The sequence below is a fragment of the Cinclus cinclus genome, chromosome 3 (genome assembly GCF_963662255.1).
Source record: "Cinclus cinclus chromosome 3, bCinCin1.1, whole genome shotgun sequence".
Taxonomy (NCBI): domain Eukaryota; kingdom Metazoa; phylum Chordata; class Aves; order Passeriformes; family Cinclidae; genus Cinclus; species Cinclus cinclus.
In genome coordinates this window covers 55,300,723-55,316,620 of record NC_085048.1, presented here as the reverse complement: position 1 = coordinate 55,316,620, position 15,898 = coordinate 55,300,723, and the positions used below count along the sequence as shown (strand labels likewise).

General features: G+C 45.3%; 1 protein-coding gene across 4 annotated transcripts in view; it reads left to right on the top strand.

Moving 5' to 3' along the window:
* Nucleotides 1-14,872, top strand: part of SGK1 (serum/glucocorticoid regulated kinase 1) — a 68,695-nt gene extending 53,823 nt beyond the window's left edge. The window contains exons 1-12 of one of the 4 annotated variants that reach the window (XM_062489991.1): nucleotides 6,631-6,895; nucleotides 9,445-9,520; nucleotides 9,953-10,028; nucleotides 10,440-10,544; nucleotides 10,997-11,080; nucleotides 11,185-11,316; nucleotides 11,586-11,698; nucleotides 11,902-12,025; nucleotides 12,363-12,458; nucleotides 12,572-12,727; nucleotides 12,835-12,924; nucleotides 13,641-14,872. In XM_062489991.1, the coding sequence (XP_062345975.1) occupies nucleotides 6,658-6,895; nucleotides 9,445-9,520; nucleotides 9,953-10,028; nucleotides 10,440-10,544; nucleotides 10,997-11,080; nucleotides 11,185-11,316; nucleotides 11,586-11,698; nucleotides 11,902-12,025; nucleotides 12,363-12,458; nucleotides 12,572-12,727; nucleotides 12,835-12,924; nucleotides 13,641-13,808 (1,458 nt within the window). In that variant the 5' untranslated portion in view covers nucleotides 6,631-6,657 and the 3' untranslated portion in view covers nucleotides 13,809-14,872. Of the gene's footprint in view, nucleotides 1-6,630; nucleotides 6,896-6,924; nucleotides 9,353-9,444; nucleotides 9,521-9,952; nucleotides 10,029-10,439; nucleotides 10,545-10,996; nucleotides 11,081-11,184; nucleotides 11,317-11,585; nucleotides 11,699-11,901; nucleotides 12,026-12,362; nucleotides 12,459-12,571; nucleotides 12,728-12,834; nucleotides 12,925-13,640 lie in introns of those variants that run through there. The other 3 variants (XM_062489992.1, XM_062489990.1, XM_062489993.1) reach the window with 3 other exon arrangements.
* Nucleotides 14,873-15,898: the final 1,026 nt, after the last annotated feature.

Genomic DNA, 15,898 nt, shown 5'->3' with positions numbered 1-15,898 from the left:
ACACATAGGTTGATTCTCTTTCTCATGTTCTTTCTTTTATTAAAAAAACAAAACAAAACCTAAAATAAAATTCTATAACATTATTAAGCCTGTCCTGTGTAAAAGACCGAGGCATTATATTCAGGTAGGCAGAGAAGTGTTGTGGTCATCTCACTGAAGGTATGCAGATTAGTGTCACACTGAGAATCATGTACCAGCCACACTGCATTCACCAGCAATCCAATAAGCTAGAGGTGCTCTTCCCCAGTCCTGCATGCATTTTCTGAAAAAAATATCGTAGTGTAAGGTTCTGAGGGAAGCATTACAGAAGTATCACAACTACTTGAAGAATGAAACACTTGCAACTCTGTATCTTTTTTTTTTTTTTACAAGTTTAAAATAACAATGCAGTGAAGGTGTGTAAGATCAATAACACTGCATTGCCCACTCACTGGGCTGGAACATGTCTGCCTCCACTGTCTCCAGCTTGAGCTGTGCCAACTGAAGAGGCTGTGCCCAGCTGCTCATCACCTGGCTGACTAATGCAAGTCAGTGGGAGCTCCCACATGGAGATCTGCCAGCTGATCCAAGGGTTGGTAACACCCACCATGTGGGTGCTGATGAGCAGATGCAGATGCACATGCACGGGGGTGAGGAAGCCTTTGCTGAAGGCTGGAAAGGTCATATACAACCAGCCTGTGGTCCACTGCATGACTGTGTATGGGTGGGTGTCTGTGCTTGTCAAACCTCCTGATTCTTATCCTTGAACTGGATGAAAATTTGGAGATAATCAAATATGAGTTAAGAGGAAGAAACAAGAAACCTCAGAGGTAAAGTTGTTGGACCTGATATGCATAGCAGCAGATGCAAGGGTTGTTATGCAGACAGCCAGGTTATATGCTCCAGCATCTTCTTTTGGTCTTGAAGTCTAGTAAACCTATGGACAAAACACTTGAGTTTTTCTTTTTGGAGTCACACAAAGCATTTACAAAAAACTAAAGGCAACTTCTAGCAAAGTAAATAAAACCTGTATCAAAGGTTTCCAAATCACTTTAGTGCTGAAGGTGTTAAAAAGTGCACTAATTGGAACACTTTGAAGAGATTCACAGTGCGGTGAGTGACTGAATAGGTCTGAAAATGGCATTTGGAATTAAAAAACATCAATTAATGTTGGGGATGTTTGTGACTTTTTCTTTCTGTTTCTGCATATGAAACAGCTGTGGGACTTCTTTATCTTACTGTAATGTTCTTTGTGTTGATTATGTGCTGTGGGAAAAGCACTTTCCTGGCATTTCCAACATGTTGGTTGGTGGCAGGTGATGCTACCAATTGCCAGTTCAGTGTGATTATGGTTATACTTCCTTCCTTCCCCACAAATCTAGATTCAGGTCCTTCCTAGCATAACAGCCTTTTAGATGGCAGTGTTCCAAGTCTCTCATTTTTCACTGTGATGGGTGGCTCCTTCTGGGAAGGGAACCACGCCTATAGAAATATCAGATATTTCAGTAGCATTCCTCCAAGGTACAGCAAATACCTGCAGGGCCTGATCTGGCTCTTGCCATCCAAAACTGTCTGTTAACAATGCATGTCATTACACAAATAAGGTTGGCAGATACAGAATATATATTGCTGTACAGTAATCTTAATCCAGATACTAGAATGGGAGAAAGTTAACTCTGCATTTAATTTTTGGTTCTGCCACAGATCATCCTCAGATGAGACACATTGTCTACCCTGTGGTTCAATTCACCTTTGTAGCATAGAACTAATATTTTCACATCTCTCTGAGATGATATCAGGCACAGTACAAGGCAAGTTAATGTCAATTAATTTCAAGAAAACTGGTATGTTTTGTATATCCACTGCAACACATGACCACACAGGGCTGCTGGCTGGAAGACATGTTTAATTGAACTTTGAGGAGCACTATGGAGAGTTATAACAATGTTACAAGTATTCTTTCAGCTCCATAACTAAATCGGCCTGAGGCTGGGGATCTCTAGCTAGCATATATGGTGTTTACACTTGCCACAGGATTTTTTCTTTTATGAAAATACATGTAGATCAAGAATGAAATGACCAGCTCAGTGCACGTTGACAAAAGGATTCTCTAAAGTGATTCCACATTTTTTACATGTAAAGCTTCAGAAATAAAAGAAGAAACACCCGTAGTTCAAATCAGCCTCTACTTATCTGTGGGTTTCAGGACCAAACTCCTTCAACTAAACAGTAGACACTGCCTGATTCAGGCCATAGATACACTGAGTTGCCTTTAGGGTGCTTATTTCTCTCTTCTGACCAAGTAGGGTACATTTGGTGACTATGTGTCTAACTTGAGTACCAAAACCTAAGGAAGGTAAATGTATTATGAATTAATATATACATATTTTACTCTATTTTGGACCAGTTAACTAGGGCAAAATCAACACTTCTTCCCTTGCTCTCTATCTTAGACAAATTAATCTACACTCAGAAATACATAACCCCAAATTGATCTGGGTTCTGAAAGGGACCCAATGTCTCCTAAAATCATACATCACTGAATACAAATCACTGCAGATAAAGCCCTGATTAGCATGCATATTTTGCGTCCTTCTGCAGGAACACCTTTTGTCACTTCTTGAAAAAAAGCTTCTACAAATAATAAGGACATTGAAACTCAATATAATGGCAAGAGTGACAACAGTATCACCAAGAGGAAAAGTATTGACACCTGGCGGTGTGCTTCTTCCTTTATCAGGCCACTGTTTTCACATCACCAAGAACTGAATTTGTTCTTTTAAGATCCAGCTGAATTCTCTAGCAAAAATTCCTTTTTGACAAATTCTACCTTTATTTACACCATTTAGTACCTTATCTCTAAGGTTGGAGGACTTACAGGCTTGAATAGATCTTTTCTTTTAAGATAATGAACTGATGATGATGACAATAATGATGATGGGGGTTTTGTATACACATAAAGGACATTGAGACATCATGGTAGCCAGCACCTAGAGGAACATTAGAGAAAGAGATAAGGGAAAAAGAAATTACCCCATAGCTAGGTTAGTTCAGCTGACATACATTCCATGCAAAAGGTGCAAGAAAACTTGTTCATATTATGTCCTTGATAGAAAATGCCTAAATACCCTTCTACTATTATCCTTTAAAAGCTAAAGTTTTGGAAGACAAAATCTGAGTGCAAGAGCCAGCTGACAGTGTATGTTTACACTGTTCATTCTGCATTTCCTCACATAAGGCTGCCTTGTGACCAAAGGAAACCAGCAGCCTGAACTCAGCATCACTAAGAATGTCCATTTTTCTCATGACTCGTTTTTCATCACTTTTCCATCATATGTTTTCACCTCCTTTTCCATATTAGCACTATTAAGTTCTGATAAGACCAGATTCTGTGCAGTCACAGCACATTAAAGTTCATAACATTAATAATGAATTTAAGTATCTGTCATCCAATGCTGTTTTATGAGAACTCTAAGCTAGACAGACTACACAATATCGCAAGGACTTTTATTAACCTTGGGGTGGCACACTCCCAGGAAGATACACTCAGAGGTAGGCATACAAATATGGTTTTTCTGCAGTCATCCCTCTCCGACTACCACAGGCTGAAACACTTGCAACACTTATTCATAAAGTCACCAGTGACAACAACTCTGTTAGACTCAAATCCATGTGCTGGAAATAAAATGGAGGTCAGGGCATTGTTTATCAGCTATTTTAACCAGAGGTCAGTTAGTCTAAAGAATGCCGTAATTTTCCACTGGTTTCTACAAGGATGGGAATTACTTTTTTCTCAGCACAGCCCTGCATCACTCTGTGATCCTGTGAGCATAATCCCTTGGCACTAAAGCCTCTTATTGACAGTGCAGTAAACCTGCTCTGTAAGCATCAGAAAAGGGAAATAAAAGATGTTCCAAATTTGTATTTCACAAATTATGACACTGAAATCAATTAGATGTTTTCAGATCAATAGGGGCTTCAGTCAATAAACCTCCTGTCAACACAATGTCTAGCAGACCTGTTGACAGCATTCTAAAGCTCCTGTTAAAATCTCTGTTGGGGTTGTTATTAAAGCTGTTAGTCAGTTCCTTATCTGTTTGCTGCTCATAGACATCATTTCTGGGGGCAGCCTGAAGGTCTTGACTGAAAGTTTTGGCTGTTGCACATGAAACTTAATTACAAGGTCGGAGAGTTTGTTGTTCAGGATTTACAGGAGGAAAATAAAAGCTTGTGAGATTTTGCTTCAGAAGACAGATGCTATTAAGGAGTGTCATTGTGTTCTGTTGTTGGGGGCTGTGTCATTCCCGCAGTCCAAAGCCTGAACTTCTTAATCATTTAATTAACCCAGAGCCAAATACTGCTGAAAATATTTGCAGAATTCGAAGAAGTTTCCTTCCAGAGTCAGCCAAGTAATTCTAGGAACCTGCTGCATCCTCAGGTCTTGATTCAGCAAGATAAGTAAGCAGGAATTCATTTATTCAGCTCTGAATTCATTGCCAAACTGAAGTTCAGAAGCCAGCAGAGGATTGAATTCCTGAGAGATTGAGGCACTGAATTACACACCAGACAATGAGGACCAGGACAGAATCAGAAGAGAGCTCACAGGTCCCAGTTACCATGTGGGCTGCTGAAGTCTCTGACCTTCATGAAGGGCAAGAGGGAGGAGTTTCTGTGTGCCCTGAAAGCAGTGTCAGGCAGGACTAACACCTGCCTGCCCACCACAGATGAATAAGCCCTCCAAACAGTGAGGCTTTTCTGGGGAGATTAATTTATGCAGCTCAGATACTGCTGAATGTGCTTTGAACTGCTTTGAGCAATACAGGCCCACTCCTATGATGAGCTGCTGTTCATTCTTTAAGATAAATCAATTCACATTCCTCCTGGCTTTACTTCAGGTTTGTCCCAGTCTCTGCATCAGCAGGACCCTGGGTTGACCCATAGCAGTAAGGCAGCACGTTGTGCCTGCTCTGCCCCTGCCTAAATCTCCCACGCAGTCTGTGTCTTTCTGCAACTCTCACAGCCTGGATGTGGGGCCCTGTTTTGGAGGCTGTCATGGTGAAGAGTTTGATGAGCATCCCTTCAACTAGCCCTACTTTTACATGGAATACAGTTACTTGGCAGAGCCAAATGCTTCACATTAGGTTACAAATCAAATCAGGTCTCTTCCTTCTTGCCAGTGAACAGTAGTTCCTGGAGTTTTCTGAGCTGGTTAAACTCTGGTACTAAAGAAGCAGTATCATGACACTCAGAAGGGCGGTATAAGATTGTCAGAAGGTCAGCATGGGCCCAAAGTCCATGCAGGTCAGTCAGGGTTACTGGGTTAGCTGGTCAGTTATCATTATCTGACATGACATTATTATATGAGAAGGAAAGGACAGGTAACTATTCAGTGATATGCTCTAACCCATCCTTGGCTTACAGGAAATTGAGGTACAGAAACACTGTAGGTCAGATATGCTGCCTGTGTAGTTAAGTCTTGGATTTTTTTTCCTACTGATTTGTCCATCCGTTCTTGAACTCATCCATTCTTTTGGAGTGTGCATATCCTGGGGCAAAGAGTTTTATAAACTTTTAATATTCTGTTTCTGGAGTCTCCCTTTCCCCTTTATTTTCAACATCTACCTTCTTCTTTATTATTATTATTCATTTTGCTTTGAAAAAAATCTCAATTTAAAATTTCAGGACAGTTAGTAAAGAGGTAGAAGAGTAACATGAGTGTGTTTCTTTTCCTGTGTTTACTTTTCAGCTGTACAGCCCTAAGCCATCGTCTGTACAAATTTTCGATGCAATTTATTGAGATATTCAGTGCCTGATGCTTCCATACAGGACTTGGGATCTCAGAAATAGGATCTTTGATTACTTGCTCCTTTCTTGTATTCTCTTATTGACTTTCAACTGTTGAGGTTTGCTGCCCTCATTGTAAGGAACAGTTTTAAAATGCAACTTTAGGACACCCCGGGCTTTGGAGAACCCAGTCCGTCGACTTAAAAAGCCCCATTAATTTTAAGTAATAAAATAATAATGATTCGTCCCTTGGCTGGCATTCCTCCCTTTCACGGTAAGAACATCTCTGCTGCTAGGCACCTCGAGCGCGGGGACAGGACCCTGTCGAGTGCGGGGACAGGACCCTGTCGAGTGCGGGAGCGGCAGGTGGGTGCCGGACGCAGGGACAGCGGCTTCCAGCGGCGGGGCGCGGCCGGGGTGCGCGGCGCCGGGCCGGGCGGTGGCGGGCGGCGGGGCAGAGGTGCCGCGCGGGCGGGGGGCGCCGCCGGGGCGCTGCCGGCGGAAGGCGCAGAGTGCCAGGTCGGAGCGGGGCGCCGGTCCCGCCCCGGCGCTATCCGGCCGTCGGAGAAGCCCGGCCGGTAGCCGCAGCCCCGCGCCCCCCGCGGGCAGCAGCAGCGGCCCCCGCCCCGCCTCTGCCCGTGCCGGAGGGGAGGGGGCGCCGTGGGTGCGCGGCCGCTCGCACCGCGCCCCGGCCGGAGGAGCGTGGGCAGCGCGAGTTTCCGTGGGGCAGGGCCGGCCGCGGCCGGCAGGTCAGGGAGGGCCGGAGCGGCCCCCCCGCCCCGCTCCGCCCGTGCGTGTGTTTGTGTGCGCGCTGATTACAGTAATTTTGAGGGTGATGTTGCAACGGGGCAGAGTGTGCGGGGCGGCCCGTGCTGAACTTTATAACGCTCCCGCATGTCAGCCGCCCTCGATAGTGCGTCCATAAAGGGGTCAGCCGGAGCGCCGGCCGGCCTCGCCGCCCTCGCCGCCTCCCTCCTGCCCGCGGGCCGCCCGGCCAGGAAGGGGAGTTATTCGGGATCGCAGCAGCGGCCGGGAGCGGGAGCACAGCCACAGCCTTCGCGCCGCCGCGCCGCGCCTGGGGTCTCGGCAGGCAGCAAGATGAGGGGCAAAGAGGAGAAGTCGTCGCTGAAAGGTGGGTTCACCGCTCCGCCCTGCCTGGAGAACTGTTCTCCACGGGGAAAAGAACACTCCCAGCAGCGGGGTCCCCGCGCGGCGATGCACCGGGGTGCGTGCGGGTACAGCCGAGGCAGCGCTCGGTACGAACATAGGCCAGGTGACTTGGCGGGAGCGGCGGAGCTCTTGCTAAAAGACCGACGCAAAGCGGGGGCGAGGGCGCTGGTGTAGCCGGCTGGAGCGGGGCAGCTTGCGGGCGGCGTGGGGGACCGCGGCTGAGCCAGGAGGACGACGGTGGGTGTCAGCCTCTGGCAAGCTGTGCAGAACTGAAGGGGGTTGTGCCGGAGACTGCCCGCGAGCTGGGAGCCGCTTGCCTCTGTGCACAGCTGGCAGGAACGTGCCGGGGGGCATCGTCATGTTGCCTGGAGATGCCAAAAGGCAGCGGCCAGGTGACTCTGGTGACCCTCCAAACTGTCGGACTCGAGTGGTTTTTAACAGCAGTACTCTGAAAACAGTACGAAGGGGCAAAGAAAACTGTCTGCGTCCCCTTCAATCTATCAGGCTTTTTTGGTTTTTTTTTGAGGATAGTTTTGAATCCTATACTTTATTGTGGGAATTTTTTTTTGTTCTCCACTTACATTAATGAGAGTGGCAATTTCTGTGTGCAACAGAGTGAGGAAAGCCAAAAATGGGAGAACCTAGAGCCCCGCCAGCTGCAAGTCCGCATTTCCTTGCTTCTCCCGTCGCCGCTTCCTTCCCTGGCGCCGGCTCCCTTCCACTTCCCCGCACCGGGACCACGGGACCGGGCAAGGGCCCCTTGCTCCAGGAAGGACGCCGGAGGCTCGGAGCGGAGCCGGCAATCTTCTCTCTTTGCTTTTTCCCTATAACGCCTTTGCAGCGCTTTTTAAAGACCTGTGCCCAGGTCGCAGGGGTCTCTCCGGGTCATCCGTCTTGCTGGTGGAAAGTGAGCTGCTGCCTTTGGCGGCTGCTCTGCTGCCGTGCTTGCCATCCCCCCTACGGGGCGGAGAGTACAGGCATCTACCAAGGGATGCCGCCCAGCGGCCGGCAGTGGTTGTGGGGGGAGGCAGCAGCAGCGGGTACAGAACAAAAAAAAAAAAAAAAAAAAAAAAAAAAAAAAAAAAAAAAAAAAAAAAAAAGATCTCCGGGCGGGGGGAGAACCGGGGGCAGGTTGCAGCTGGAGCAGCTGGCCGCAACCCAGCGCCCTTCGTTCAGACAGCGAGGCGAAACCCGCGCATGAATAACAACACCCCGTCGGGTGGAAAGTTCCAGCCGCCTGTGGGGTGCAGGAGCTCGGCACCTCCCGGACCCGTGCCAGGGCTGCGAGCGGGGATGCGCGCCGGTGGGAGGCCGTGGTAGTCCTCGCCGCGCCTTCCCGCGCCCCCCGGCAGGAGGGCCCCGGCTGCATCCTTTCACCTTGGGCTTCCTGCATGCACCAGCGCTCCTGGTGTGCCCCCGGGACGCCCGCAAGGAAGCGACTGAGCCATTAAATCCCGGGTACACAATGTTCCCAAATGACCGTGTACAGTAAAAATCTGCACAGCGGGGCTGCTTTCCTTCTTTTACACCCCACCTTTTCTAGAAGCAGATTTCTGCTTTCCTCCAAGTTCAGAGAACGGATTATTTTTCCCCCGTTGTTTCCCTTTTTGGCATTAAAAAATACTTTTTTTTTCTTTTTTTTCTTTTTTTTTTCCATGTTAGTGATGTCCCGTCCAGGATCAGGGCAGTGCACAGAAGGGAGATTTGTGTTATTGAAAACCGGGCAGGAAATTTTGTTCTTCTGAGTCACTACGGCTCCTTCAGGGAAACGTCAGCGTCCCTTATCACCGCTCACCCGGTGCGGCGGGACCGAGAGAGGACGCAGGCTGCGGGGTGGCGGTGGGGACACCCACACTTTCGGAAGAGGTGGTCGTCCTAAAGACAGAGCCAGATTTCAACTTTATATAACCGTAAAATAAGTAGGGCCGGATCAAAAAAGAGGGGGAGGGAGAGAGAGAGAGAGAGCCGGGGTTACGGGAGTTTGCTGTCTAGGGGGAGAAAAAAACCCAGGGATTTGATGCGTTTGCCTTTGGATGCTCGGCATCCTGAGGCAACGTGCTGCGGGGGTACTTGTGTGGGGGCTCCCCCGAGGGTTGCGCCCAACGTAGGGCGGTGGTAAAGTCACCGACGATTCCCTACCCCTCCCACCCTCGTCGTTCCCCAAGGCGGCCACCGGCCGCCCCCCAAAGGACGTCGAGGGGGATGCGATCGTCGCCGCCCCGCCCCAGTCCCGCCCATCGCCGCCGCCACTTAAACGCCGCCGGGTGCTTCCCCAAGTCAGTGCGGTGCTGGGAGCTGGTGGCACGGTGCGCTTGCTATTTAGCCCCCTCTCGCTTCAAAATGACCGTGAAAGCAGCTGAAGCGTCTGGTCCTACCTTGACTTACTCGAAGATGAGGGGGATGGTGGCCATCCTCATCGGTGAGCGGCGTAGGAACTTCGATGATGGTCGAGGGGCTGTGGTTTTTCTGTCAGGGTGGCTTAACAATTTTGTTTCTCCTTTTCCTTTATAGCTTTCATGAAGCAGAGAAGAATGGGACTAAACGACTTCATTCAGAAGATAGCCACCAACTCCTATGCATGCAAGCAGTAAGTATCAGAAATTTTGGGGCGATTTCAGTCACAAATATCACTAGATATTGCGAGATCTAGTTTAAAAATAATGTTTGCTTACTGTAATTCCTCCGGCATTACTGTTACGGAAGAGTTTATTTGTCTTGTTGAGGTATTACTCACTTCGCAACAATCTCCATGAGTTGGGTTTGGGACAAATAAGTCGGAGATTTCTAGTGACCAGTCCCCATTATGCGCTGTACTTAGCGCATAAATATATTTATTTGTATGATGGAACTTACTGCTTCTTAGAAGAATTTTACTCCGTAAATCGAATAGATTGTTTTCGTTGCCTTATGTAGTAGGAGCAACCAGAACTCTTCAGTGATATGTGCTTGCCCTCTGGCGGAAAGATCTGCCTGCTGCCCCTGGTAACTCTCCTAATCATGTACGCTCTTATCCTTGCAGCCCTGAAGTTCAGTCTATCTTGAAAATCTCTCAGCCTCAAGAGCCTGAACTTATGAATGCTAATCCTTCTCCTCCAGTAAGTAGATTTTACTCAGCGTGACGTTTTTAGAACATCAGTTCAGCCACTAATAGAAGTGTAGTGAAATTAGCATCATGAGTATTGCATTAGTGCATCTCATAGCACGCTAATGTAAACAAGAGAGTAATTGGCTTGGACTGAAATTTCTGCTGTTTCAAACATGAAGAAGAAATGTTTAAAAAGTGTTATGAGTTATTTCATTATGGAATGTGTCTAAGACTTCAACAATCACTTCTAAGTAAGCTATGGTTGTTAGACTTTTCTTAGGCAGTACTTACTAGTTGAAGATATCTGTTAGAGATCAAGTTTTAGGGGCAATAAGTGTTACATGTTTTTTTTTTTTTTTTAATGTTGCGACTCTTACTGTTGAACTGCTTTAATGAATGCGGTATCTGTTTGTTTTTCTAGCCCAGTCCTTCACAGCAGATTAATCTTGGTCCATCATCCAACCCACATGCCAAACCATCAGACTTTCATTTCTTAAAAGTGATTGGAAAAGGCAGTTTTGGGAAGGTAAGCATAACTTTTTATTTTAATTAAAGTTCATTTACTCTTTTTAGCTCTTCTATGAAATACAGGACAGTGGGGTTTGTACTGCCTTTGGTGAATGGTGGTCACTTAAACCAAACATGAGTACATCCAGCTGCCCAGTATGGGGAGAGGGAGAAGGAGCAGGGACGATGCATTTGAATGAGTCATAGAAGAGCCAGAGAATTCAGTAGTGCTGTGAAGAATAGATATACTTTGTTTTGGGGGTGAGAAAGAAACTAGACATAGTATCTTTGGGCTAGATTAATCTGCCCAAATGGTAACAGTGTCAGGCATCTCCAGCAAAGGGCTTGTACATTGAATCTAGATGGATGTGGTAGTGCTCAGCAGCTAATGTAAAGGCTTGTTGCTGGTTGTGTTTACAAGTTGTTCTGTATTTCAGTATTTCTCAGTTCTGGAATTTTATGCATTTTCAGGTCCTTCTTGCACGGCATAAGGCAGAAGAGCAGTTCTATGCTGTTAAAGTCCTGCAGAAAAAAGCAATCCTGAAGAAGAAGGAGGTAAGTTGCCCTTTACAATGCCATTGTAAAATGCCCATCAAAAACATTTTTACTGCTAATACTAAGCAAGTGTACTAGATATGAATGATTTCTGATGTTTTCAGGAGAAGCACATTATGTCAGAGCGCAATGTCTTGCTGAAAAATGTGAAACACCCCTTCCTGGTCGGGCTTCACTTCTCCTTCCAAACTGCAGACAAATTGTATTTTGTCCTGGACTATATCAATGGTGGAGAGGTAAGCAGTAAGAGAATTAAATAGTATTTCTTATCATGTGCGTGGTGGTAGGATAGACATTTTCACCCTTCCTTTTCAATACAAAAGAAGTCATGTGGGAGAAGTTACTAGATTGACTATTTCTGCCTGCCAAGTTTTGAGCTACCAAAGGATCGTTAGGCCATTTCCTGCTATTGTTCTCCCTTGCTATATATGTTGAGTCTAATTAAGTGCATTGTTAACAGGCTTTGGCGCCGTTTATACAACTTTGTTCTCTCTGTCTCCTGCAGTTGTTCTACCATCTCCAGAGGGAGCGTTGCTTCCTGGAGCCAAGAGCCCGATTTTATGCTGCTGAAATTGCCAGTGCACTGGGCTATCTGCACTCCCTGAACATTGTTTATCGGTGAGCAGCCTTATTCAGTTTGTCGTACAGAAGAAAACATGTGCTTCGTTAAATAAGCATTGAAAAGTTCAGCTCAGTAGGAGCTTGGAATTGCTTTTAATATTTTGTTGTGGCTTAGTGAACTTCTGTAAACAGCTGCACCTAAAATATTCTCACTGCACCTCCTCGAACTAACATTTATCTTCTTTCATCTCTTCCTACAGAGACTTGAAGCCAGAGAACATCCTGCTTGATTCACAGGGGCACATTGTCTTGACTGACTTTGGACTCTGCAAAGAAAACATAGAGCACAATGGCACGACCTCCACCTTCTGTGGCACACCAGAGGTACGTATGGCCAGCCCTCAGCCCCCACTCTCAGAGCAACAGCAATCAGTGAAAACTGACTTCTCCCATGTGTATGTAAGGCTGGTTACATGAGCATGGGGGTATTATGGGCCTTCTAATATAGGGCTGCCAGTGAGGATATGTAGGACACATGCAGCTTGCTGAGCAGGAGAGAGCAGCTCTCAATCCATCTGCCTCTTTGTAAAAATTTTGTAGCTTTCTTTCAGCTTAGATGTTGCTGGGATTCCATAAGCTGCTTTTATTCATGAATGGGGAGGCTTTCTTGATTGTAAAGATCCCTCAGAGCTCACATGGCTCTTTCCCTTCTCTTACACAGTATCTTGCTCCTGAAGTTCTCCATAAACAACCCTATGACCGGACTGTGGACTGGTGGTGCCTTGGAGCAGTCCTGTATGAGATGCTTTATGGCTTGGTAAGAAACAAATCCTTCATGACAGATCAAACTAGCTTACTCAACCTTTGCCTACAAGAAACCCCATGCCTGCCTGTCAACCTCATTAACTCCCCCTTCTCTGCTTCCCACAGCCACCCTTCTACAGCAGGAACACTGCAGAAATGTACGACAATATCTTGAACAAACCCTTGCAACTGAAGCCAAATATTACCAACTCAGCCAGGCATCTCCTGGAAGGCCTCTTGCAGAAGGACAGGACAAAGAGACTTGGTGCCAAGGAGGACTTTGTAAGTGCAATCTGACCAGTGCCCTCATGCAGTGTGGCAGGATGACTGGGCCATACTGTTTACATTAACTTGGGTCTGAATTAATCTATTTTTCTCTCTCTTAACAGATGGAGATTAAGAATCACATCTTCTTCTCCCCAATTAACTGGGATGATCTCATTAATAAGAAGATTACACCCCCTTTTAACCCAAATGTGGTACGTATCACTTCTAATTATAGAGTGCATGGAGAGTGCCTTTTTATCACTTGTCTTTGTGGGGTGCCCAGGAGCTAGGGGCAAGTGGCCGAATGGCTGTGTTTGGGGAATGCAACTTTCCTTCCTCTCTCTGTCCAAACAAAGTTAATAATAGGTGGTAATTGACTTTCTGCTGACGATCCATCTAAATTTAGCTGGTATTTTTGTTGTCTCACATGCTTCATTTGCTTGGCAATTTTATAATCCCCAGCCTCCCCATTTTACCAAAGGGGAAGTTAAGGTAAAGAGAGCAAGTAGCTTCCCTAGGGCAAAGTTACAATTGGTTTGTCGGATACTAACATGTAAAGCAAGGGATCAGGTTGTGGAAGTTTTTCTCCATTGTTTCCTGAGCATTTTATAAACTTCATTTAATAACTAGGAGATCAAAGTCCTCCCCTGCAAACTGCTGTGTGGCAGAGTGGCATGTTTGCATTTAGCTTCTGTTGCATGAGCTTAGTGGGAGTATAGCCATACTAAATCAAATCATCTTGTTTTTAGTGAGACAATGTGCAACAGGATACAAAAATGTCAAGCTAAAACTGCCAAAGGCTGCTAAACAGTGGGCCTGAGGTGGTAACACTTTGAGTCTCTGTACAAGGGTGCTTCTCTCCATATTGAATTGAATTGCACACTCACAAAATATTTGGGTCTAAATCTCTTTTCTGCCCTTTCCACAGAGTGGCCCCAGTGACCTGCGACACTTTGATCCGGAGTTTACAGATGAGCCAGTCCCTAACTCCATTGGCCAGTCCCCAGACAGCATCCTCATCACCGCCAGCGTCAAAGAAGCCGCTGAGGCTTTTTTGGGCTTCTCATATGCCCCACCCGTGGACTCTTTCTTGTGAACATTTTTCGTTTTTAATAATAATAACAACTATTATTTTTATTTTTTTGTTTGGCCTTCTGGTGGAACTGCCAGTTGACCAGTCACCTTGAAAGAGAATTTGCACATTTCCACCATGGCAGCTTTGCAGCCTTAATTTCAACTACACTGTTTGCTGGAAGCTTTTTTGAAGAGCACATCACTCTCTAAATGAGCTTTACAGGCTTTTCATTTCCATTTGTTCTTCCCCCAAAGTGGTGCTGTCTCCTTGGGAAAGGAAAAACAGAGTGACTGCTGCCATTGACTGCTATGGCAGATTGTAGGAGTAAGAACAAGCGGTTTTGTAATCGTGCTCGAAAAGCCTTGCCTGAAGATCTATCTGAACGTGATAAGGATTTTATGAAATGTGCCTTTTTTTCTGATGAGATCTTGTGAGCTCCAAAGCTTTCCCTGTTGCAGAGTGTGTTTCTCAGTTCATTTATGTGGGTTTACTATGTGAACAAATGGTATGCGTGTGGTCTGCGTACTACAGATGGACTTAGTTTAAAGCATCAGTGTGACACTTGCAGGATACCACAATGTGGGGCATTGTTTGTTTCTTCCATATTTGGAAGATAAATTAAATGTAATTTTGAAATTTCTTTTTTAAATCTATACTGTCAACTAAAATTATTGAAATGGGCTCACAATTACTTGTATCCAAATGCTTGAAGAAAGCATTGCTGCTATGAAAAAAGATTTCTATTTTTAGAAAGGGTTTTTATGGACCAAAATGCCCCAGCTGCAGTCAGTCAAAGCTGTTGGTTTCTTTTTTTTTTTTTTTTTTTTTTTCCTCTCTTTTGGTTTGGAAGATCATCTGTAAAATGGGCATTATTTATGGTCTTGGGGTTTGAGGGATTTTCATTCCTGATTGTATGTATTGTAAAAAAGATCTGTACATTCACTTGTAACTCTAGATGTATATTTAAACTTACAGACTTACTTGTAATGTATACCATCATTGTAATGTAATATAATTAACATGGTTATATGTATCATATTTTTTGTGACCAAGCCCATAGGTTTGCAGTAAAATCCTGAAAAATACTTCCATAAACTCTTGTCTTATTTTAAAACAAAGGTTTTAGCAAGGTTTAAAAAAAAAATAATTAAAAATAAATCCAAGCTGCTAATCAGCTAAGATAACTTTGCTTAAGTGTGTGATGGTTATTCCATCAAACTGCGCTCAGAACTCTTACCATGGATACAAATTGGCAAAGTACACAGATATGACTTGGTCTTCTAGCTGTGGGTGTTAAGAGTGGTTGTGTATCAGTGTGGGTGTTCTTTCATGGTACAAATGCTCCCATTTCCCTTCAACAAGTTTCTCTCTTGCAAGCAAAGTGAAGGTACTGCTCTCTGGTGTGGACACACTTGAATTATGTCCTCAGGTGACAATGACAGATGTTTTAGCACTGCCTTGTGGACATACACTAGAAACAGGCTCTGATGAGAAATATGGAAACACTCCCTAGGGGGAGTCCATCCTGGAGCATCTAACCTTGCTGCTGTTATGTGGGGCAGTCCACTGTACCCCGAGTTTACCAGTGCTGCAAAATCTATTCAGGAGCTGGGTTTATATGCACAGATCATATGCTTGCAGCTGGGGTAAAACTAAAATAGTTTATTACTGAGTACTACTACCAGATACCCTGCAAGAGGGACTTCTGGTCAAGAAGTAAGATAACCACTTGTGGGGTGATCCTATTCAGTTTCTTTTGTGTGGTGATGTATGGCTTTTTCCTCTGAGGAAATGAGCATCTGCACCTTCTTTACAGCTCCCATTTTCCATTGGCTACTTCAGTTGGTGGTCTTTGCAATTCTGAAAATCCAGATGAGCAGCTGCTGAGAAAAGTTGGACAGTCAAATGTTGCTCAGGCTGCTGTGATAACAGCAGTGTAAGCAAATCTCTAATAGGGGTGGTATTTCTGTTCATTACGCTTCTGAGATAAAAGCCTGCAGTAATTTTCCAGCTTTTATTTGTTCAGCGTAGGAACAGAAAAACGTGTATGGCTTTAGCTATAAACTGTTTCTGGGAGACCACAATCAGAGCTGAAAATGCTAATTTATAGC